The sequence below is a fragment of the Sarcophilus harrisii genome, chromosome 2 (assembly GCF_902635505.1).
Source record: "Sarcophilus harrisii chromosome 2, mSarHar1.11, whole genome shotgun sequence".
Taxonomy (NCBI): Eukaryota; Metazoa; Chordata; class Mammalia; order Dasyuromorphia; family Dasyuridae; genus Sarcophilus; species Sarcophilus harrisii.
The window spans coordinates 352,830,236-352,856,294 of record NC_045427.1 but is presented as its reverse complement, the minus strand read 5'-3'; the positions used below and the strand labels follow the sequence as shown (position 1 = coordinate 352,856,294).

The window sequence follows — 26,059 nt, the reverse complement described above, 5'->3', positions numbered from 1 at the left end:
AATGGTTTAAGCTACTCTGGAACCCTATAGCCTATTACTATGTGGTATGTGTGTGTATGTATCTATCATTCATGCATATGTGTACATGTAGCTCTCAAGACAAAGTTTCCATCCTGGCACAAAAGGTCTGGTTACCTTTTAAAGGAAATCTCAGTTCTCAGGCTCATTTTCCTCACCCTTGGAATTTTCTGTACACCAATAGCATGTTACCATCAATCTGCTTTGAAGTAAACTATGTAGTTCACAAGTATCAAAGACAGGAATAATTTTATTGATATAATTATGAAAGATTTTATTGAATTTAGTGAGAACAAAAAAAGCCCACAAAGATGCTATATTTTTCTTTGTAGACTATATTAATTCACTCACTCACAGTACCCAGTGTACAGAATTCTCACTAGAATTCTGCCTTCTAGGCCTCCAGTACATCTTTCCATGGAATCTCTCATAGACTGCTTCTACAAGCTTAGCTTCATATCATATCATCCATGTCTCTCTATCTACAATTCCTGTTGGTTCCAAACAAGTAGTGTGAACCTTCTCTATGCAAAATTCCTTTTTGTCTGGCTCTGATAGCACTCAGTTGGCAAATCCATTGGAAGGATAATACTCTTCAATAGTCAGAAGTTTTCAGGCAAGGATATAGAATACTCCCAGAACTCCTTTAAGCTCAGTCCATTTCTGACATGCAATCTGTAAAAGGAACTCATTCTAGGTCCTTGTCCTAGTATGTGATTGTCTCACTTTTCAGGGGAGCATCGAGCTCCTACAAACTCTTCTTCAGAAATAACACACTTTTCCCCATATCTATGTTAGATCTCAAAGTATACTCCCTAGCTTCTTTTTCCTCCAAGTTCCCTCTTCTGATGTCTCAGGAGGCAGGAAGTCACACAATCCCATATACCTTCCTATGAAATATGGAGTAGAGATTACACATGGGAAGAAAAAATAGAGCAGTTCCAGAAATTTATTATTATAATCATTTGGTTTTCTATCTCTTCTCTGTACTAGAATGTGAACTTTAATGATTGTAGGGCTGTGTTGTCTTAAAAAATGTAATTCTCTCCTAGGGTACACAGTGGACAATTAATAAATGTTTGTTGAACTTTAATTTGGACCCAGCTCCATATACCACCTGGCATTGTTATATTCCCTTATTAAAAATTTCCCCATGCCATGTATCTACCATATAATTTCTTCATCAAACTCCTATTGGGAACATGTCTCCTTGCCCTAGAGGTAGAAACAATCCATGCTGTGCTAGGAACTTACCATGGATCAAAAAGAAATTTCATAGACTTGTAATGGAAAGTGCCATCCGCATCCAGAGAAAGAACTATGGAGTCTGAATGTAGATCAAAGTATAGTTATTTACACCTTTTTGTTGTTATGCTTTGTTTGCTTGGTTTTTTTTTCTTTCTCATGGCTTTTTTTTCCTTTTGATCTGATTTTTCTTGTGCAGCATAAAGAATATGAAAATATGTTTAAAAGAATTGCACATGTTTAATCTATATCAGATTGTTTGCTGTCTTGAGGAGTGAGAAAAGGAGAAAATTTTGAAACACCAGGTTTTGCAAAGGTGAATATTAGAAACTATCTTTGCATGCATTTGAGATATGGACTAGAAAAGATGGTCAGAACTTTTTGAACATAGAAGATGGAATATTAGAGTTGAAAGAGACATTGAAATGAGAAAATCATTTCTTTGGGATCTGTTGTTTTTTTTTTTTGTTAAGGTGTAACTTTGGGAAATTGTTGAAAGCCTTTGGGAATTGTTAAGGTATAACTCTCTTGTTTTTACAATTTTTTAATAAAAATATTGAGGCATGGGCCATGGAAGTGACTTGTACATTGTCCCACGAGTGCTTAAGAGGTGGAGCTAGGATTTAAGCCCTATCTTCTTACTCTCCAGACTTACTACTCTTTTTGCTATGCCAAATTGTCCCATTATCTTTCTGAGTCTCAGTTTCTTTATCAGTATAATAAGGACTTTGGACTAAATGACTTCTATAGTCCCTTGTCCCTTTAAATTCCTCATTTCTAACCTTCCCTCCTCTAAGTTTCTGTGATTTGAGATAAATGAAACTATCAATCTTGAGACATGGGATTTTACCCTGGTGCATTCTTTCTCATGTCAAGGCAATTAACCCTCACTTAAATCCAATTTACCTGCATGTCATCATGACATCACCTCCTTGATGTCATGGTCCTCTTCCAAAGATAAACAACAGGGATGAGCTGCAATGGTCTTCATGATGCTCTGAGAGGCCCAGTTCTACCTCAGTCTCTCCGGTGGCTCTTAAAAAGTCACACTTTCTTCAGTGGCAGAGTTCTGAGCCACTTGACCCAAATAAGAAGTGCCAAATGATACAAGAAGGAAAGATGGCGCACATATGGCACAAAAGCACACCAGATACCATGCTAAAAACAACTTTATTGAGAGAGGCTGCAGAAACAAGTCTGAGATACATTGAAGAGAGATAAGCAGAAAGAAAAGGAAGCCATGTTGCTGGTCAAGGGTGGCCAAAGAGTCACCCTTAACTGAGGAAAATTCCACTTCATACAAGCAGCAGGAAGAAAACATCAGGGGATCAGCAACAGCTGCAACTGTCCATCTAGGAGGCAGCAAAACAGAGGGTGAACAAACAGTCCACACAGAAAATCTCTCCATAGAACTCAGGCTATTCATGTCTGGGACCCCAACTTCACATAAGGGAAACTGATAAAGGAGAGGAATTTATCAATTCTTTGATGTCCAGGACTCCATATGAGGAACTTTCTTTACCCAGGCAACTCAGGACCTACTCTGCTACTAATATCCTTAGTGAGGAAGCTGGGCTTTAAGGAACTTCACTGGAATCACACACCAAGCATACATTCAAGACAGAACTTAACCCAGGTCTCCCTGAATCCAAAGTCAGCTATGTAACTATTATACCATGCTGCCTTATTCTAAGCAAGCACTTAGAGGTGAAATTATTTTTTAACAACATTTATTCAAATGATATTTAATAAAAAATTGAATAAAATGGATTTGAAGTCAGAAGACCTGTATTGAAATCAAAGCTCTTCCACTTAGTAGCTGTGTGATCTTAAATTCATTCTTTCATCTCATCTCTCTCTCTCTCTCTCTCTCTGTAAAGTGAGAAAGCTGGGCTTTATGGTCCCTCCCAGGCCTAAAATTCTAGGAACATCACTCAATAAGTAACAAATGAAGGAAAAAAAAAAGAAAGGGGCAAATAGATTCCAGACCACTATTTCTGTTTGGTCCATTGAGAAGGCTCTTTTGGATCACAATCTTGGAATTACCCAGGTCTCATCTCAATTCCATGTTTTTTGGACAAGGATGGGAACTTTCCCATCTTCTCTCTTTTTAATTAACCTGATCTTTGAGATTTGGAATTTATTTTCCTTTTTGTAACAAAAATGCCTCACCTCTGGAAATGAATTCTTCTTCTCTGAAAAGAGATCATTCTTGGGGCAACTAGGTGGTGCAGTGGATAGCTCTGAATTCAGGAGGACCTGAGTTCAAATCTGATCTCAGATACTTAACACTTTCTAGCTGTGTGACCCTGGGCAAGTCACTTAACCCCAATTGCCTCAACCAAAAAAAAAAATCATTCTTAACAGGGAAAGTGATAACATCCCATTATGGCTATTTTCTACCTGTGAAACTCCATATAAATCATAGTTTCATATTTTGGAAAAAGGATTAGCGTATATGATCTCTATGGTCTCTTCACAATCTAAATCTAGTATTTTATAAATGGAGCTTAATGTCATTCAGAAAAAATTCACAATGTAAACTTCCCTCACTCTCATGCAAGCTTTAATTCCAATTGATGTGGTGCAAAGATAACAACTTATGATTTGAGATGCAAAATTTAGGGTTAGTTAGTTGTCATCTTACCTATTTCCCTCACATACAAATATTTTTACAGACATTTTTCAGCAAAGAAAGGCCTGGAAAGGTTAAGAGCCATTTCATTTAACAACTCTGTTAGGCAGGGCAAGTATCAGTGTTCTTATTTAACAAATGAAGACGCTGAGGTTCAGAGAATTTAAATGACTTGACTGAATCCCACAGCAGGCTGGCTGTGATAGAGTCTGAGTTTAAACTCGGGTCATCTTCCTCCAAATTCAGGGTTCTTTCTACTGTACTATATAGCTGCTTCCCAGATAGAAGAGAGCATTTTTGGTCATCAAAAATATATTCAGCATCTAATAACAATATTTCAGGGTCATGTCTGTAAATAGCTCAGAGTACTTCCATACCACAAAAATTGCTGAATCAATATCAAATAAGGCAATAGAATATATTAGGCATTAGCTTTGGAGTTTGGAAGCCCAGCATTCAAATAATGTGTGACCTTCTAGGTCTCAGTTTCTTCAACTATAAAATAGTACTTGGGTTCCATGATTTCTGACCTCCCTTTTTTGATTCTCTTTTAAATATAAAATCCATTTAATTTATATGATAATACATAAACGGTAGGGGGTAGTAGAAAGCAAACTAGACTTGAACTCAGGATACCTGGATTTACATCCTGACTTCTATTCTTTCTAGTTGTGTAATCTTGAGCAATACTTCATCTTTCTGAACCTCAATCTTCTCAGCTATAAAATGGAGTCAATAACACTTGAGTTATTGACTTCATAGGACTGTAATGGGAAAACAATTTATATAACCTTTGAAAGATGATAAAAATGAGAGCAGTTATTGTGAACAAGGCACCATCCTTGCCATTGTGTAATTTAAAGACTAGCTCACAAACTCTCAGATTCAATTAGAAAAATCTTAGAAACTATTATTCATGAAAACCAGTTTCTCTTTCTTCATCCAATCTGACAAATGGGCATCCAGCCTTAAATTGCCAAATTATTGAAATTGTCTGAATTTAAAGGAGTTTTATTCATATCCAAAACCATATGCAATCCATATTCAAAACAGAATTCCTACTAGAACATACCCAATAAGTGCTCCTTCAGAACCCACTACCTTTCAAGGTATCCCATTCTATTTTGGGTCATTTCTGATTATTAGAAAGTTCTTCATGACAACAAAACCCCAAAAGACCTCTTTCCCCTTTTCCCTATTTGTTCCTGGTTCTGCTCTTTGGGGCCAAATACAAGTCTAAAGTTTCTTTCACATAACATGCATTCAGATATTTGGAGATAAATACGATGTCCCCACTGAAGAGATTAGGACAGCAAATGGTTAAATGTGGTTATTGAGTAAACTATACTGACTCTATCTTATAATTCAATTCTGGAGCTATTTTAGTTTCTATTCAACTAGAAATATAAGAAAAAAAAAACTTATACTCTTGGCTTGTAGTAATCCATGAATGGAGTGTTGTACCCATTCTCCTATAAATAAAAAGGGGGAAAGTTGAGATAATTGGGAAGAATGTAACAGCAAGTGGCTAAATGTGGAGATTGAGTGGAATCATACTGACTTCAGCTTATGGCTCAATTCTAAGGCTAGTCCAGCCTCTTTTCTGCTAGAGTTATAGCTCTAGTCCAATTTCTGTCTTGTAGGAAAACTTTGTTCAGTTGAAGGATTTGAGAGAAAATCTTATCACATTGTTTAAACCTAGCTTTGCATAATTGGGAAACTGGACCACCTCTACATATTGCTTAGAAATCCTTAACTAAAGTTACATTATCAAAAAACCCAGTCAGATCCAAAGACTAAGAGTTTTCTTACATTTGTCTATCTCATGCAATCCATACAACTTATTTGAAAAGTGTCCCATGATGACCAATCAGTTATTGTTTTCATGTTCCTTTTGATTGTTTACAAGTATTTGGGAGGAGTAGGATATCTCTTTTTTTCTGAATTCAGGAAATTGTACCTGTTTACTCTCTCCCTACTAACTTTGAAAATCTCTAATCTTTCATCCAATTAGAAATCGAGTTACCTAATGTTGTATTGTTTCCTTTTAATTAACTGGTCTTATTTGAATAATTTTTTAATGTATAAAAGTCTATTTCCCCCATCTTCAGGTCCAAACCTAAGCTGAAGAGATCTGATCCTAGTTTGCTAGGCAATTGGTGTGCATAGCTTAAAAAATCAATATGCTCAGAAGAATGAAATTTTGTTTCCTCAGTAATCTTGTCTTTCACATGTCACATCACTGAGTCTTCTCTTTTCCATGCTAAATATTCCTAGTTTCTTCAGCTGGCATGGACAAAAAGGCCTTCATCATCCTGGCTGCCTTTCCTGGGAGGATAATTAGTAATAATAATAATGACAATAAATTATTAGTATTTAAATGACACTTCAAGGTTTGCAAAATGTTTTACAAATACTCTCATTTGATCCACACAACAACCCAGAAGGATAGATAATGCTATTATCATCCAAATTATAGAGGAGGAAAACTGAAGCAGACGAAAGTTAAATGACTTGCCCAGAGTCACAAGGTTAAGTAAGCATCTGAGGCCAGATTTGAACTGGTCTATCCTGAATACAAGTCTATGTTATATTTTCCAAACCACATTATTAATCTCCTTTCTGCACTGTGGTACCTAAAATTAAACACAGTATGCCAAAGTCTGAGTGCTTAATGATAGGTTTTTTTATTGGCTCTGTGATTTCGGGCAAGGCATTATTCCTCTCTAAGTCTGCTTCCTAAACTCTAAGGAAGAGACAAGAGACTACAGTCTTTAGTACCCACCCTCATAGGAATCTTGGGCAGAAAGCACTTTGCAAACTTTAAAGTGCCATAGAAGGTGGATTAATTGCTGCTGTTGATGCTGTTCTAGTCATTTCAATACTCCTAAAAATATGTAGAATCAAAACTTCCCTGCCTATGTAACATTTTAGAGTTTTCCAGGACCTTGAAAGCTTTTGAAAATGAAAACGCCTGAAGCATCAAAGCAATAATGTCCTCACAAGAACATGGCTCCCTCACTGTTCCAGTAGCTCTCATTTGAATCAGAGATAATACTGCCCCACTGTTATTTTCTATTATATCCCATCCAGGATGAGTCCTGCTCTAGGGCAGGGGGCTGCAGGATCTGCTGCTATAGGATTTGGAGGCCACATCCAGACACTCTGGTAGATACAAAGTCAAAGGTTTTTAGGATTCAGAATGAGAAGGTTCTTGAGAATACATTTTATGTATGAGAAAACTGAGGCTCACAGACAATAAGGAACTTGCCTTGTACAGAAAGGTATAATCACTCACCCAATCAGGAAATTTCCTGAATTTCTAATTTAGTCAAAGAAGAGAAAAGTCGATAACCCGAAGACAAGATTATTGTGATATCCACCGGGAATCTCCTCCTGGCTAGGAAATACCAAAGCATCTGAACATTAACTGAAGTGCCTGCCAGACATCCAGATGTTTTGCCTGCATGGTGCCAAACACAGGGATGCTGGGCCTCCATGATGACCATAAACCAGATGTTTATACTTGGAGAATTGAAGCAGCAATCCTCCGAAATTAAAGGGAGCAACTAAAGGAAAAGGGGACATTGATGATGACAAGATTGGGGAGGGGTTGGGGTCTAGATTCATTCTCAGTTCAGCCTTAATTCCCCAGGGACCATGTAAGACCCTGAGATGGAGAAAATACTGATTTCTATACAAAGGAATGATTTTCAACTTTAAAAAAACTTAAAAATTCTTTTTTAAACACTTTTTTAATTAAAAAATGGAAACACCATCCTGCTGATAGATGGCAAGATAGATGCTTTGATCCTAACTCAGTTAATTAGGTATATAAGATTTAGTGCTGGTATACAATTGTTGACTGGACTATCCTCACTTGAACAAATGGAACTGTTTTTTTTTTTTTTTTTTTTTTAACAGACTGGATTGCTTCCTGTATTTTTGAAATGTCTTGGTTTTTTTCTAGCATTTTTTACTTGTAAGTTATCAAATATATTATATAGGTAGCAGATTACCTTGGTATGCCAGGCTATAAAATCAAGCTCCTTGATATCAATTTCAAGCACTTTCTCAATATACTAATTGATTTTTAATAAAATAATTTAAAATAACAAAAAGATTTAGTGCTAGAAGAGACCTTAGAGATGAGCTCCTTAATTTTATAAAGGAGAAAATTGAGGCTGAGAAGAATGCTTTGCCCAATCACAGTCAGATTAGGAACAGATTGAAACCCAGGTCTCCTGACTCCAAGGTGAGAAGTCTGTTATTATCAAATAACCTTAATAATTCCTTTTAACTGAGTCTGAGGAAAGACCTACATTCATGGACTGAAGATGTCAACCCTAAAGAACTCATTTTCTAAGTGGAGCTGATTACTGGGTTAGGTAAGTAATGCTCACAGAGGGTAGCGAGATAGGGAGTAGATATTCATCTATTAAAGCATGAGATGCTCCCCATGATTCAGAGGATCATGGGTTTGGAACCACAAAGGGCTTTAGAGGTCCACAAGTCCAGACCCCACATTTCACCAATGAGGAAATTAAGAATCAGAGGGGTTATGTGACTTTTGCAGCGTCACACAGCTATTAAGCATTTAGGGCAGGATCTGAAAACAGGTCTTTATGATTTCAAAGTTAATATTCTATCTATCATACCATGCTGCCTCTGGAACAACTTATATTTAGTAGTGAAAATTGCCCTTGGGATGTTGGGTGGATAGTTGCAGCAAAAATGACGAGTTCACTTGGATATTACAAAGCAATTTTAAACACCAAATAAGGTAAGCTTTACATTAGATGATTAGACCAAATAGTTAATAATTAGAATCCAATTTTACTAATTCAGACCTACCCTTTAATAGGTACTCAAGAAATATTTTTGAATGAATAAACTTGCAAAAAAATTTAAAAGTACTTGAAAATAGGATCTATGTCTATCTTTGTATCCCCAGCACCTAGAATCATGTCTCACACATTGCTTGAGGATCTGTGATTTACCACTACCACCACAATCACAGAGTGCATCCATAACTTGGTAGAAAACTTGTAACCTGTTGCCTATGATTATAAATGGCTTGCCTGGGTCACATGACTAATTATTGTCAGAGGCATGTTTTCAATTCAAGTCTTTGGGCTTCTGAAGGAATTCAATGCTATGCTGCCCATTTTTCACATAGTAGGTAATTATTAAATGTCCATGGGATTGAAGTTCAAATTTAAAGTAATTTTGAGACGTGATTGTTATTCTCAAGGACAAAAAACTATGACAAACTTATTTAAATTTACTGGATAACTACTGAATATTGGAAATCAAAGTTTTCCAAGCAGAAATCACCTTAGCAACATCAACTACTATATTGGTCCTGTTGATGTGAAAGGAAATACATGAAACGAAACTGATTTCCTTAAGTACTTTAAACATTATTAAACATGCCTCTTACACTCTTGCTCATAAATTCACTTCACATCCTTTCTTAAAAGGCCATTCAAATTTCAACATTAGCCAGTTAAGTGAGCAAAATTTAGTCACTATTGCCACTTTATCTGCTGAGTCCATCGTGTAATTAAAACACTGAGCCAAACTGGTACTGCCAGAGCCAGAAAACATGACAGCGTAGCTGGGTAAAGGGAAGGAAATGAGAGTAGGAATGAGGAGGATATGGAACAGTCTCTCAAGGCTACCTGGGACAGCCCACAAACTTTTCAGGTGCATACAGGATTAAGTGACTTTAAACCAGACCTAATTTCATTCCAAAATAGCAACAACTTTGCTTCAGCAAGCACTATCAGGAAAGGCCAGGCCAGAAACCCTAGGGCACAAATGGGTTCAAGGGGAGATTTTGCAGGGTGAGGGAGGAAAGGAGGATGGCTCTGGTATTAGATCATGCCGCTCTTCTCATCTTGAAAAAAGGTCCTCGACGAGGTTCGGCCCAGGAGCAGCTCCTTCTCGTGGATGAGGTTCTCCAGCAGGTCCTCCTGCCGGTAGTTGTGGTAAACCTTCAGGAAGGCCAAGATCGTGATGCCCAGCCAAGCCAGCCAGGCAGCCCAAAGACCAAACTAGGACAGAAGGATAGAGTGGAAGGGTCTGAGGGAGGTATAAGGGAATGCATCATGCCCTGGAGGTAGGGGGGAAGCCAATAGTTCCAAATGTTGGGAAGTGCTCAATAAAGAGGGAAAGGAAGGTAGGCAGTTGGGTGATCACTTCATCTGTTGATTTTGTACCTTACAATGTTCCTGGGCCTCTGGCATGAGCAACAGAAACACAGAGTCTCTCTGCCCTGAGCAAATCTCCAATTTCACTAATGCTCAAACAGCAACTGCATGACAGTAGGATTTAAGCTCCCTGAGGGCAGGGACTGTTTCTTTTTTGTCTGTATACCCAGTGACTAACAAAGTGTCCATAGTAGGTGTTTATTAAATGTTTGTTGAATTGAATTCAATAATCACTTGTCAGGGATTATCAAATATGTGTTGGTCTAGATGCTCTCTGAATTCTGTTCTAAAATTCTATAGTTTGATGATCTGAGAGAGCAATAAACAAAAGGTGATCAGGCACCAAGTTCCAAGTTTCAGCCAAGTAGGAATTCAAAGAGGGTGATGACCCTGAAGGTCATGATAGTCAGGGAGAACTTCATGGAGGAAGTGGGCCCAGGTCAGTAACATCTCTATCCTCCAGTTTTTCCATTGAAAAATGAAGCCAGTAATCCCTGCCCTGCTTACCTCATGGGGTGTTTATGAGGAATAGGTGAGCAAATGAATGGGAAAGCATTTTGAAAAGTAAAAGAATGATTCAATAAATAATAATAATAAATTCAATAAATGACAATAATAAATAACTCTATTTCTATTGTGACTTAAGATTTATAAAGTATTACTCAGTAAGGTAGGTTGAATAGGTTGATTATCCCCATTTTACACATGAGAAAGCAGAGTCCCAGAGAGATCGAATCACCCAATCTCACATAGCTAGTATATGACAGAGCCAGGAAATAACTCCAGGTTTCCTGAATAGGGACTTTTCCAATTCATCCCATGGCAGATTGATGTTGTCTATTATTATCAGTTTATTATTATTATCCAATTTAGCAACCAATATGAATCAAATAAAACACATAGCTGCCCCCATCTGTACCTCTCTGAGCCCCAGAAAAACCTAGCCCCATCTGACCTGAAGGGTCTGAGATCCCAAAAGGAGGGGTTCTCTCTCAGATTTGATGTCCCTTTGTCATATCTCATCTTCAGAGGCAAAGGGGGTCTTTCAACAAAGGTCCTTTGCTCAGTCCAAACCACTACTCCATTAGATTGTGAGTTTTTTGAAGGCAAGAACTATCTTTTGCCCTTTTTTATCTTCCCAACACTTAGCTCAATCCCTGGCATTTCTCTTACTCTCAGTCAAAATAAAAAAAAAAAAAAACTAATGGATTCAGCCTTTAGATTTTTCCTCTTATATTCTTTGGAAGGATGAATTTCTTTTGTTTCCAAATCCAGGGGAAATTAGAAAATGCTTAGCATAATTAAAACTAGAAGTATCTGAGCCTCCTCTGATGCCAAAGCACAATTTGTGACTCCCTTGGAACACTGTGGTCTTTAGTACCCTGCACACTCTTCACCCTCTTGAGAAACACTAATCAGACAATTCCATCATTTTACTGAAGACTTGCTCAGTGTCACACAGTGTCACACAGAAAATGAGCAGCAAAGCCAAGACCAAAACAGTCTGACTTCCAGTCCTAAGTTCTCTGTTAACAACAATCTGCCTAGTGACTTAGGTGACATAGCGTCAGCACTAAGGGATAGGGAAAGCTAACCATCCTCCAGTGCCTTGAAAGACTTACATCTCTTGTTTTTCAGACATTTAAGAAAGCAATTAATCAAGAAGAAACAATTTAATGAGCTTCAAGATGGAAAAGTCTGCCCAAGAGTCTGCTATGTTCAAATTGGTGTATTTTGGACACTATATGCATAAAAAGTTCTTTAACATTCATTTTTTTTTTTGGCTTAATGGAAAAAGTTTATTTTTATGTAAACAAAATTGTTATTTCTATCACATTCTTTTTAAAAAGTATTTCCTCTGTCTTTGAAATAACTACCATGTGGTAGAGAAAAGGACACTGGATCATGAGTCAGAAGAATTGAATTCAAATCCCAATTCTATAATTGTATTGCTCACATGACTATAGATAAGTCCAGCCCAAAACTATCTGGACTTTAGTTTCCTGATAGGTGAAATGAAGAGGCTGGATTAGATGATAAATTCCATGGTCTCAGTCAGCTTCCAAAACCCACTCACCATTAGTGTAACCTTTGCAAGTTATTTAAACCTTCTGGGCTTGAGATTTGCAAATCACTTTCCTTCTGAAAAATGGATTGAACGCTGGGTATAGAAACAGAAAGATCTGAATTCAAATCCAACCTCAAACATTTGCTAGCTATGTGATTCTGATCAAGTCATTTAACCCAATTTGCCTCAATTTCCTCATCTGTAAAATGAGCTGGAAAAGGAAATGCCAAACCACTCCAAAATCTTTACCAAGAAAACCCTAAATGAGGTCATGCCATCCACTTCTGATCAAGGAACAAAGGAACTAGCTTTTGAACACACATCAAGACAACATCAGGAGACTCTGGTCTTAACCTCAGGACCTTCTGACTTCAGGGTCAGTGCTCATTCCATTAGGATTACAAAATCAAGTTAGAAAAGACCTCAGAGGCTGTCTAATCCAAATTTCTCATTTCATAGATGAAGAAATTGAGCTTCAGGAAGGTCATGACTTGCCTAAAATCACAAAAGGGAGCAAGCATCAAAGAGGCAGGCAGGATGTGAATCAGGTTCTCTTACTCCAAAGTCACTAGTCTCTCCCCTAATTCTTAATGCTAGTTACTAGCCTGTTAAAGTATGAAGGGCTATCTAACAGAGGAAAGCTCTGAATTGCTCTGCTCAGCCTTAAGGACACTGCTAAGAATAATGGGAGAAAATTATATGGAGGGAGATGCTGAGCCACTACAAGAAAGAATTTAATAAAAGCTGTCTAAAAAGTGGAATAGATTGTCAGGAAACAGTAACTTCTCTGGGCTCTGCTTTCTTACATGCAAAATAGTGGGATTGAACTAAATGACCCTAGGGTCCCTTCTAGTCCTAGATATATGATCCATGATCCCAGCTAGGTGATGCAATAGATAGAGTTCTGAATCTGGACTCAGGAAGAACTGAGTTCAAATCCAGCTTCAGGCACTTACTAGATATGTGACCCTGAGCTTAACATCTGTCTGCATCAGTTTCCTCAATTATAAAATGAGGACAATAACAACACTTAATTCCCAGAGTGGTTGTGAGGGTCAAATAGATAATAGTAAATAAATTTTTTAAATTAAGTAAATTAGCACAGTACCTAGGACATAGTAGAGGCTTCAGAAATGTTTGTCCCCTTCCCTATGGTCTCTCCACAACTGGATTTAGTCCAAGTTCTAAATTCCTTCTAGGTTTGTGGAATGAGTCAAAGGATTAAGGTCAGCTAGACTCCCCCTCATCTTTGGAATGAGCTTTCTTTACAACTAACAGCACAAGATTGGGTGAATCTTGTGATCACTCCTACCTGGGCAAGAGAAAACTGGTCATAGAAGGCTGAGTTTTCAGGGTTCAAATCCAAGTCCATATTCTGAAATTCTTCACAGCTAAAGCGACAAAAATATTGGAACAGAAAGTTATTTCCAAAATATCCTTCTGCCCCGCCAAAGGAGCAGTCCCACTTCAAATGTTCTCTTTCAATGGAGGAAAACCTCTGAGAAAAAAGTAATGTAAAGGGAAAGAAGAAAACAAATTCTGGACTTTGACACTACTTCTTTCAACAAACCTGATGTGGTCTCCTCCCAAGACCTGGAAAAAATCAGATACTGCCAGTTCAAAGGACAACCAGAAATTGCTCCACAAATGTTTTGTAAAATTCAATTAGGAAGAAGCCAACAAGTCATACATCTGACTATGGTGAAAAGTCATCTAGCCCAACATCCCTTTCTCACTTCATTTTATAAATGAGGAAATAATTACCCAGATAATCCCATATCAATTGTCTGTAGATCTAACTTTCTCACCCAAGAGGATGCCTTATTCCTCTCCTTAAAGTTCTCCCTCATTCCCTCCACCAGCTTCAGATACCCCAGAACCCATCCAAGACTGTCCATCGGCAAGAATAAACATCACCACCACAGGATGCTCTGTCCTTTTGCCTTAATCCAGAATATATGACTGCTCACATATCATGAGTGAGATGGGAGACCATTCTTTCTAATAAAATTGAAAACCACTAGCCCTTTATCATCAGCCCTCCCACTATCTCAAAAGATCCTCCATACCTTATTAACTGCTCTATACCTACATCCCACAGTCACTCAGTTCTAGCATCTGGCCTCCATCTGGAAATTAAAAACATCTGGACTTAGTCGTGTACATTGCCCATCATTGTAACCCTATAGACCTTTCCATCAGTTGCTGTTGAACTTCCTTTTATATTTTGTCTCTCCCAATTATAATATAAACTCTTTAAGAAAAGAGGCTATCTTGCTTTTTTTATTTGTGTTTCTATAGTTTAGCACAATGCACAGAATAGAGTAAGCAACTAGTAAACTTTTTGTCATGCATTCATCCATCTGTTCGAACATAAAGTTGCCTTAACTTACTTTCATACACACACACACACACACACACACACACACACACCCCTTTCTCCCAGAGTACAGAAACCAGAACACAAGCACATACCTCTTGGACAAGCTGCCTTTCTCTGTAATGGCATCACACCACATGTCAAATCCCACACTGATGATAGTACAGGCAATGAAGACTACAAAGAGGATGAAGATATTAAGCATCAAGGCTGCAAATGATTCAAGACAGGTCCTGGAGAAAAAAAAGAGCAAAAAGATAGAGCTCAGAAACAGCCAACTCATGGCATCTGCAAGCTCTATGGGAATCCAGAATTCACTGCCCTCCATCCTGGCAGCTTCTCCTCAAAGCACCATATAGATCCTTAATTCAGGCCAAATAGGTCTCATTCCTTCTTCAATTAGAAGCATTTATACTTTTGTAAATGACCAGGTTGGACATTAAGTCACCGACAACAGATAAGTCTGATGGAGAATCGCATATGACTATATAATTCACAATCTCAGGGAAGGAAATCTTAACTATATAAATAATAATTCCCAATTCTATGATTTTTCTAAAGTTTATAAAGTTCTTCTTTTACAATAAACTATTAGAGTAGGGAACTTTCTTTTGTATTCTCAGGCTTGGCACAATGTCTGGCACAAAGAAATTGCTTAATAAATGTTGATTGATTAATTGCTAACAATAAGGAAACTGAAGATTAAAAAAGGCAAATGACTTGCCCATGCTCATTCATATATTGGGTACTCTGGCCAACTCTGAAAAAGAACATCAAATCCTTAGAGAAGAATTTGAAAAGACCTACTGGGAAACAGTAAAGTAATTTGAAAGAAATTAGAATTAATCCAACATTTTATAAGTTATATGCCACAAGAAGCTTAAAATGTTCATGGTACCTGACTGTTATAAGTCAAGTCATTAAAAAAAATAAAAGAAATCAAATCAGAAATATTTCACAACTATGATATGGGGAAAGATTCCAACTAAATGTGGGGTAGATGTGACCACAAGGAATAAAATAAATTATTTCAACTATTTTCAAGGATTCTTGATTTTAAGTCTAATGCTTTTTATACTATACATCTTCCGCATCATTTCATTATTCAGTCATTTCATTTGTGTCTAACTCTTTGTGAAACCATTTGGGGCCTTCTTGGCAAAGATATCGGAAAGATACTTAGACAAAGATACTGCTATTTCCTTCTCCAGCTCATTTTGCAGCTGAGAAACATGAGGCAAGCAGAGTTAAGTGACTTGCCCAGGGTCGCACAGCCAGTAAATGTCTTTTGATTTCAGTTTGATTTGAGTTCAGGAAGATTAGTCTTCCTAACAAGCCCAGTGTTCTATCTACTGTGCCACTTAGCTGCCCTCCTCAACATTAATCCACATCATAATTTGTACCATGATTATTGAGGAATCAGAGAACATAAAATCCTTAGGAAAGAACTCTATCTAGAAAAAAATCATAAATTAATTTCAAAAAATAGAAACATTTTTAAATGATATTTTTAAATGTTTCTATGCAATAAACTCTAAGTTAATATGGTACCTGATTATTATAGATACTTATTATAGAATTCCTGATGAAATACAAAATAAAAGTTACCACAAAAAGAAAATAGATCATTTTGATTACTTAAAATTAAAAGGCTTATGTATGCATAAAATGCAACCAGATAAGAAGGAAAGTGGTCAGTTGGAGGAAAAAAAATATTTTCACATCAAATCTCTGACAAGAATCTGGCATACAAAATATATTGTAAACATAAATAAGACCAAAAGCCATTTCACCATTGGATAAGTGGTTAAAGAATATGAACAAATAGTTCTCAAAAGAAGAATTATTATTAACTATCATGTGAGAAAGACTATTCAAAAACATTACTAGAAACAACAAGAAATGCAAAATAAAGCAACTCTGAGTTTAATTTCAAATCAAGCAAATTAACAAAGATGTCAAAAACTGAAGATAGCTAGTGTTGGATGAGTTATGGAAAACAGGTATACAATGAGACAAAAAATAAAATATGAGTAAATAACAACAAAAAGAGTGAAAATTCTATGTTGTGAACCACACTCAGTTCCCACAGTCCTCTCTCTGGGTGTAGATGGCTCTCTTCATCACAAGATCATTGGAACTGGTCTCATTATTGAAGAGAACCATGTCCATCAGAATTGATCATTATATTATCTTGTTGTGATTTCCTGGTTCTGCTCATTTCACTTAGCATCAGTTCATGTAAGTCTCTCCAGGCCTCTCTGAAATCATTATGCTGATTGTTTCTTTCTTTCTTTTTTTTTTCCCTGAGGCAATTGGGGTTAAGTGACTTGCCCAGGATCACACAGCCAGTGTCTAAGGGCAGATTTGAACTCAGGTCTTCCTGATGTCAGGGCTGGTACTCTACTGCGCCATCTAGCTGCCTCTGCTGATCGTTTCTTACCAAACAATAATATTCCATCATATTTATATACCATTACTTATTCAGCCATTCTCCAACTGATGGGCATTCACTCAGTTTCCAGTTTCTTATCACTGAAAAAAAGAGCTACCACAAACATTTTTGCATATGTGGGTTTCTTTTCCTCCTCTAAGACATAGACCATTTCTTGAAATATGTTTCCCAGACTTTATTTTTAACCATAGATTTTAGGAAATCCAATGGTTCTTACTATCTCATCTGCATAAGAGAAGGAAAAGAACCCACAAGTGCAAAAATGTTTGTAGCAGATCTTTTTGTAATGGCATGGAATTGGAAATTGAATAGATGCTGATCAATCAGGGAATGGATGAATAATTTATGATATTTGAATGTAATGGAATATTTTTGTTTTATTAAAAATGATGAGCAGGCTGATTTCAGAAAAGCCTGGAAAGACATGAACTGATGCTGAGTGAAGTGAGCAGAACTAGAAGAACATTGAACAGAGTAACAGCAAGATTATTAACAGCGAGATTATGTAATGAATTTGGCTCTTCTCAGCAATGCAATCATTCAAGACAATTCTAATAGATGTGGGATGGAAAAAGAACAATGGAAACTGAATGTGAATCAAAGCAAAATATTTTCACCTTTTTTGTTTGCTTGCTTTTTCTTTCTCATGGGTTTTTTCCCTTTTGGTCTGATTTTTCTTGCATAATATGACAAATATAGAAACATGTTTAAAAGAATTGCAAATGTTTAACTTATATCAGATTCCTTGCTGTCTTGGGGAAGGGGGATACAAGGAAGGGGGAAGAAAGGAAAAATTGGAATACCAAGTTGTACAAAAATGAATGTTGAAAACTATCTTTATATGTATTTGGAAAAATAAAATACTATTGAGGAAAAAATACCTCATCTGTACCTAAGGAACTACAACATACACAAATTAAATAATAGATCCCTGAAACATAAGTACATTTTATCTTATTAGATTTTATCTATTCCAACCTATGAAGATCTTTAAATTATTGCTCCTAACTCTGCTTTACTTGAAAATTTGATTTTTAAATGTCATCTATGTCATCATTCAAGTCACTATTAAAATGTTATATAGAATAGAATCAATGAATAAAGTTCAAGATTATTTACATCCCTTCACTATCTATACTTCCTTTTGATATGAAGTAATCCTTTTTTAAAAGAAAAGATATGAAAATTCTGGCATGACTTTTGTCAAAGCTAATTAAATTTATTTTTTCAATGAAAATTGATCTTCTGTCCCTTCTGCATCACTCAATACACACATTAAGAAAGAAAAACAAACACGTCTTATAAACATATAAAAATCAAGCAAAACAAATTCCTACATTAGCCATGTCCCAAAAAAGTCTTTCATTAATGATTATATAAATAACAAATAGTACTGATAATATTTGATAGTAATATAACTGATGAACATCACTGATATCACTGTAATAACATATTAACAATAATAATATTTACTATATTGTTATATTACTAATATTGACAGTGAATATAATAATTAAGAAAGCTGTAATTGTGATAATATAAATCATTAGAATTATTAATAATATTTTTATTTGCTATTCTATTAATAATAAATAGCATTATTGGTTTTGAGGAAGTATGGCAATAATGAACACTCTCAGATTTGGGATTATCTGAATTCAAATTCTGATTCTAACATATGTTGGTTGCCTACTACTTGTGTGACCTTAATCAAGTCCCATCATCTTTAAGCCTTAGTTTCTGCTTCTATAAAATGACAATGTTGGATTAGATCAAGAGTTTTTCAACCCTTTTCTGGTAATAGAATCTTTTGGCAGTAGGTCAGAACTAAGAAATGAAAGAGATCTTATATCAGAAGTCTTATATCAACATATTATTAATATTGACAAAAGGTGCTAGAATGGTTAATCCTATAAACATGACAAAAAGTAAAACCATGTTATTATCAATAACAAGTATCAGCTATGTTCTATGTACTAAACATAATCCTGTATATTGACCACATTTCCATCTATATAACATCTGACTTGCACATTCATTGAGACTATCCTTATTGAAAATATAGAATAAACAGGCAGAGTTCCCCCCAAGTAATTTCCTGTAGCAGATTACATGTTCACATGATTAAAAGACAGAGGGAATAGAAGATTTTACTGTATTTGCTGATTCCAAAAAACATATTTGACTTTATAAAGCAAAATGCATCCTTTAAGTCCCTCCCTCAAAGGAGATTTTTATTCTTATGTTAAAATTATACGTTGAAAGATGCAGCTACAAAGTTGTAACTTCATTCAGTAATCATTTACCTACAAATACGAGTGAAATATAAAACAAGAAGAAAAATATTTTACCAAAACTATTTACTTTTTTCATAAAAATGCTCCAAGCAAAATCCAAAAAAGGGGGTCTTGGTAAATAATGTGACTTTCCAGAAGCTTCTATCTGTGGATATTTTAACAAATTTCATCAAGACTTCTTTAAGAAGATTCACGGCTATTTGAAAATCATTGGCCTAGCAATCCATACAGGAAAAACCAAATGGATGAAGAATGCCAGTTAGAGGAGCAAGAAGTTTGTTGAGGTAGGCCATCAATATATGTATCTTGGGCACAAACTTCAAGTGAACAATGGACCTGTCCCAGAACTGAATTAAAAAAAAAAAAGTAACCTGAACTGCATGAGAAATTGCTCAAACCGCTCCCTCACTCAAAAATTGTGTTTTTAACACCAACATTCTTCCAATATGTACATTTATAAATCAAAGAATGCAACATCTTCAAAGAATTAAAATTATAAGTGATTCAATGACACCAAAGAAAAGTATAGTGTATGTAAGTAAGCTTAACTTACTCCCAACAATGATTTAAAAGCAAGAAGCAGCCAAAAAGATTTCATGTAGAAAATTATGATCAGAAAAAGAAGTAGTACTATCTTATAGCAAAAGGCAAAGATGGCAAATTGATAACCCACATACTGTACTGATAACCACAAAATGTTAGATGCTGTCAATGAAGGCTTCCAGTTCAATGAGTAGATCCTTTATGTAAGATATACTGGATAGCCAAGGCATGAATGACAAGGGATGTGAGACCTGGATGGATTGTAAACTTCTGCATGCATCCATGTTGATAAGTTTATGGATACATTAAATTGTTAAAATATTAAAGTTTGTCTCATCTTCAATTAATATTAGGATCTCATAGGCTAGGAAATGCTCAGAAAATGCATACTAACTGTCTTATTCAAAATTAATAAAAATTTATTATGCATCTACTATGTTCAAGGCCTTTGATCAAAGCTAGGAATACAAAGATGAAAAATCACCCAATTTCCCTCCCTCATGGAATTTATTGTATAATAAGGAGTATTATTTTCTTTTCTATTAAATCAATAGTGCTTTTCTATTAAAATCAATAATAGCATACTTCAAAGAAAAGTCATATCATTAGGATAAATCATTTCTATGACAACACAGACAGCAATCCCTCTATACCTTAACAGATAGTCTTCTTCAGTTATGTTTATCTTGAAGATAAAGAATTTATCTTTGAAGGAAACCCTGTATGGATAAGCTTCTTAAAAACAGGGGTGGGGGGAAATTTGTAGGGCTTCCCTAACTTCCATATGTCACTAGAAGTTATCTCCTCAGACATAAGGATCTTTCTAGATGGTGGAAAACCTCATAGATTTGGGGAGGGAAGAGGATAGAAAGAATGCCATTCCTGAGAGCTAACATAATATGTAGGGAATATGTAAGGAAAGTTTTAAAAAACAAATTCAACACCAAAATATTTGGACTACACAATATCTAAACATCTGGGAGAGTTTGAAATATCCAGATATCTGTATAATGGTGCAGATGGGATAGCTAAGTGGTGCAGCAGACAGAATATTAGGAGGCAGAAAGACCTAAGTTCAAATACTATCTCAGGAAACACTTGAATTTAAATCCTACCTCAGATACTTCTTAGCTGTGGGATCCTAGGCAACTCACTTTATCTCTCATTTTCCTCATGTGTAAAATGAGGATAATAATAGCACCTAAATCACAGAGTTGTAATGTTCAAATGAGACAAAGGCAAAATACTTTGCAAACCTAAAAGGCTACATAAATCTAGTTATTATGAGATCTTACTAAATGTTTTCCTCACATTATCTCCATGGTGGTGGTGGCCTGTTATAAGCAATATTATCCCCATTTTGTAGATGAAGAAACTGAGCTTCAAAGGTATTAAGTGACTTACTGGAGGTTACATGGCTAATAGTGCATTGATTCAAACCTCATTTATCTAATTAAAAGACTGATTTTTCCCACCCAGAATGAAAGAAATTTGTTTGTGAGAGAATGAGATGAAAGAAAGGCTTTTGTATCTTCTCAGGCCTCAATCTGGCCCTTTCCTCTCTCACTTTGCACAGTCTCTCCATCAAGCAATAATATGGGAGAAGTGTCCAAGGTGCTAAAGGGAACGTTCTCCTGTAGGCCAGAGTCAAACCTGGAGAGAGATGACTTGGCAATATTTGTTCTGGGAAGAAGGAAACATGCCTGGGTAGGGGACAGAGGGACCAGGTATTTTGGTAATGGATACTGGATAGTGTTTGCACAGGAGGATCTCTATTTGCAGGGACTGGGGAGGAACAAAGTTCAGTAATGATGAGGACAGCAGGTTTGCCTAGCGATGGTTCTTGCACAAAAGTGGAGACAGTTTCCACGGGAAAGGGATGTTTCCCCAACGAACTATTGGAAAATGGCTGTTTGCAGGGGGCTGCGTGGAGAAATACGGGAAAGGGTGGCTTTTTACATTTGGGTGGGGACTCTTTTTAGGTGAGGGAGATTGTTTGCACGGGAGTGGAGGAGAGAGCTGAGATCTAGGGACATAGTTCTAGCCCCAAGCAGGTTAGACTGGGGCCAGGGGCCGCGTGGGGGCCGCCACTACTTACTCGTCGAATCCCTTGCACAGGAGATAGAGCGACCGCCAGGCTAACCCAATGGCCACAGACAGGGAGAGCAGGGCAGCGAGCAGAGAGTAGTGGCAGGCAGCGGGCGAGCCCCACTCCTGCACCGTGAAGCGCTGGTGTTCCTGCACGGTCAGATTGGTGTTCAGCCACATGCCCTCAGTGAAGAGCAAGCAGCGGCCGTGGAAGTCATGGCAGTTCTCAGTCAATGGCACCACCACGATGAAGCTGAACAGGAAGGCAAGGAAGTAGCAGGAGCCCTGAGCGAAGACTAATTTGTTTTTCCCCATGGTCGGGCCTTGCCACAGGAGCCCCGGAGGAATAGAAGAGATGGAGGAGGGGAGATGAAGAGAAAAGAAAAAAGGGAAATGAAGGAGGAAAAAAAGAGAAAAGAAAAGAGAAGGATGTGAGAATTCTAAGCGGCAAGAGAAAAAGAAAGGAAAGGAGAAGAAAAGAGGGAAAGGGGGATGGAAAGGAACAAAGATGGAGAGGAAGAAACGAAAACAGAAAAGGAAATGCAGGAGGAGCAGGTGGAGAAGGATAGGGAGGAAGAGAGAAGAATGCAGAGGAAGAAGAGGAAGGAGGTGGGGCAATGGGCAAATGAAGACTTGGAAATCCGCAGTGGAGGGCGGTAGGTTCTCACCGCTGGTGCAGGATCTGGGGCTGGGACTGCAATGTAGGGGTGGGGGAAGCGGGGAGGATGCGCAGTGGGATCTTGTCCAGGCCACGGCCTCCTCCCCCAGGTCCCTTCTGGCTTACTTCCCACCAGACAACAGGCGCTTGCGCATTTCGTTTGTATTGCGGCGTTTTCAGGACGCCGGACAGCTCCTAAAGGGGAGTACATCCTTTGGTCCTGGTATTGGAAGAAAGAGAAAGTGGGAAGCGAGGGGTCTAAGGAAAAGGGATTATGGATTATGAAATGTTCAAATTCTTAATCCAGTTTATCATTATTAGATTCTGGTAAATTAGACTTGTGGGGAAATAAGAGGGGTAACGGATGAAAATATAACCTCCAACTCCACTTTACCTCAAAGATCCCCTAGGGTGACAGGATCTCAGAAGTCACTAACAACTAAAAATTACACCTCCAAGATTAAAAATTTTGAATTTTCTCAATATGAACACAGTCTCCTGTCCACCCAATTCCCCTTATTCCTTTCTCCTGTCCTTTGCCTTCATCCCACTCAGTCCCATCCCAATACGCCAACCCTGTTCTAAACTCACTTTCTCAACCCATGTCTTAACCATGTAATTAGCCTATCCTTAATTCTCTTGAAAATTAGTATTTCCACCATTTAACCACTTGGTAACCTTCAAACCCTAATGCTGTTCTAAATCTTTTCTCTTCTCAAACCTCCTACTCAGCCCCTATTCTCTTTCTAATAGCAAATGGCCATACCTCAAACTTTAATGAGAAAATTAAGACTTTCTTATCTTCCATTTCTTTATACCACAGTGTCCTCATTCATTCTTTTCTTCCTTTTAGCTTCAAAAATTATCTTTGCTAAAACTACCATCTTTTCCTGTAATTTCCATTCCATCCTTTTCAGCCTCCTCCACAACACCACTAATTCTTAACTTCACACCTGAAATTTCTTCTTCTTCAGCCTATAAATAGACACATAGCTTCCAGTTGGTCAGAGAGGAACCATCATTTCATACTGACAAGACACACTGGAAAGCCCTAGAAAATCTAGTTAGTGGTTTGTTCTTAGTGGAGTTAATGTTTATATTGTCTAATAGACAATATGAATTAATGTTTGCATGCATTTGATTAGTAAGATTTAGCTGCTGACACTGGAAAATGTACATGTGATTCATGTTCCCATCACAGTAGCTAGTGCATGTAACAGTAAATCCATTTTCACATGCATCACGAGTTACATATATGACCACAAAGAGTAATAAGAATGAATCACAGAATCAGTGTTCTCTTATGGGAGAGATCAGAGAGCCATACTCTTAGAATACTCAGGAAATTTAGATTATCTGACCTGAAAAGGAACTAAGAAAGCATATAGAAAAAGTCATGCTTAATTAGAAGAACCCTCTAAAACAGGGGTGAGGAAGGTCTGGTGTACAGGTTCTATAAGGTCCATGAAATCATTTGATCTGTAACATCTAATGCCCTGTACCAAGATAAGTTCAGAATGAGTTCATGATCTAGAGATAAAGGGTGACACTATAAGCAAATTAGTAGAGCAAAGGATAGTCTATCTGTCAGATCTGTGGAGAAGGGAGGAATTTATGGTCAAAGAAGTAGAGAACAGTATGAAATGCAAAATGGATAATATTTACTTAAATTTAAAAGGTTTTGCACAAACAAAATCAATGCAGCCAAAATTAAAAGGCAAGCAGAAAGCTGGGGAACAATTTTTATAATCAATCTTCTGATAAAGGTCTAACTTCTAAAATAGAGAACTAAGTCAAATTTATAAGAATACAAGCCATTCCTCAGTTGATACATGGTCAAAAGATATGAACAGATAATTTTCACATGAAGACATTAAAACCATTTCTAGTCATATAAAAATGCTCTAAATCACTTTTGATTAGAGAAATGCAAATTAAGAAAACTCTGAGGTACCACCTCACACCTATCAGATTGGTTAAGATGGCAGGAAAATATGATGATAAATGGTGGAGGGGGTGTGAGAAAACCAGAACACTAATGCATTTCTGGTGGAATTGTGAATTGACTCAGACATTCTGAAGAGAATTTAGAACTATGCCCCAAATGTTTGTGGCTTCCCTTTTTGTAGTGGCAAAGAACTGGAAATTGAGTAGAAGTCCATTAGATGGGGAATGAATGAAAAAGTTATGATATGTGAATGTAATGGAATATTATTGTTCTATTCAAAAATGATGAGCAGGATGATCTCAGAAAAGACTTACATAAACTGATGCTGAGTGAAATGAATGAAACAGAACATTATACACAGTAACAGCAAGATTGTGATGATCAGCTATAATGAATGTAGCTCTTTTCAGCAATGCAAGTGATTCAACTCAATTCAAGACTGAATGTGGATCAGAGCAAAATATTTTCACCTTTTTGTTTATTTGGTTTTTGTTTCTTGAAGCTTTTTTCCTTTTTGGTCTGATCCTTACTGCACAGCATGACAAATAAGAAAACATGTTTAAAAGGATTGCATGTATTTAAGCCATATCAGATTGCTTGATATCTTGGGGATGAGGAAGGAAAGAGAGATGGAGGTAAAGGAAAGAGAAAAATTTGGAACACAAAGTCTTCCAAAAATGAATGTTGAAAACTATCTTTACATGTATTTGGGAAAATATAGTACTATTAAGAAAAAAAAGAAATCATTTTGCTTGGCCCTACCAATGCAGGCAATAATGAGCTGAAAGCAAGGTACAACAACCTCCCACTGTTTGAGTTCTGAAGTTGATAATTTTGTATGTCATGCAAATGATGTTATAAATGGCCCTTGGCATAAAACAATTTCCACCCCTGCTCTAAAATCTCATTATGTCTTTTTGGCCACTGCCTTTTTGGACAACAAAAGGATTAAAGAAATTTTGGATACTAGGATTATATGTGACAGAAACCTTGAAAATCATTTAGTCTCATAAGGCTTCTCATTTTTTATTTAAAATCTTTTACTTTAATGAACTGAACCAGCTACACCCAGCGAAAGAACTCTGGGAGATGACTATGAACCACTACATAGAATTCCCAGTCCCTCTATTTTTGTCCACCTGCATTTTTGATTTCCTTCACAGGATAATTGTATATTATTTAAAGTCTAACTCTTTGAATACAGCAAAATAACTGTTTGGACATGTATACATATATTGTATTTAACTTATACTTTAACATATTTAACATGTATTGGTCAACCTGCCATCTGGGGGAAGGGGTGGGGGGGAAGAAGGGAAAAAGTTGGAACAAAAGTATTTGCAACTGTCAATGCTGAAAAATTACCTATGCATATATCTTGTAAATAAAATCTATAATAATAAAAAAAACTTTTACTTTTTAAAATTAAAAATATTAGTTATTTTTACAAGCACTTATTTTCTCTCCCTTTTACTTTTCTTGAACAATTTTTTAAAACCTTCATAACAA

The 26,059-nt window shown here is 36.7% G+C and overlaps 1 protein-coding gene across 1 annotated transcript; it reads right to left on the bottom strand.

The window, feature by feature from the left end:
• Positions 1-2,414: 2,414 nt before the first annotated feature.
• Positions 2,415-22,366, bottom strand: TMEM179 (transmembrane protein 179). The gene is made up of 4 exons (XM_003756505.2): positions 21,955-22,366; positions 14,657-14,794; positions 13,494-13,572; positions 2,415-9,957 (listed from the first exon to the last, which is right to left on the bottom strand). The coding sequence occupies exons 1-4, from the start codon at positions 22,257-22,259 to the stop codon at positions 9,778-9,780; spliced, it is 702 nt and encodes a 233-aa protein (XP_003756553.1). The 5' UTR covers positions 22,260-22,366; the 3' UTR covers positions 2,415-9,777.
• Between the last annotated feature and the right edge of the window lie 3,693 nt (positions 22,367-26,059).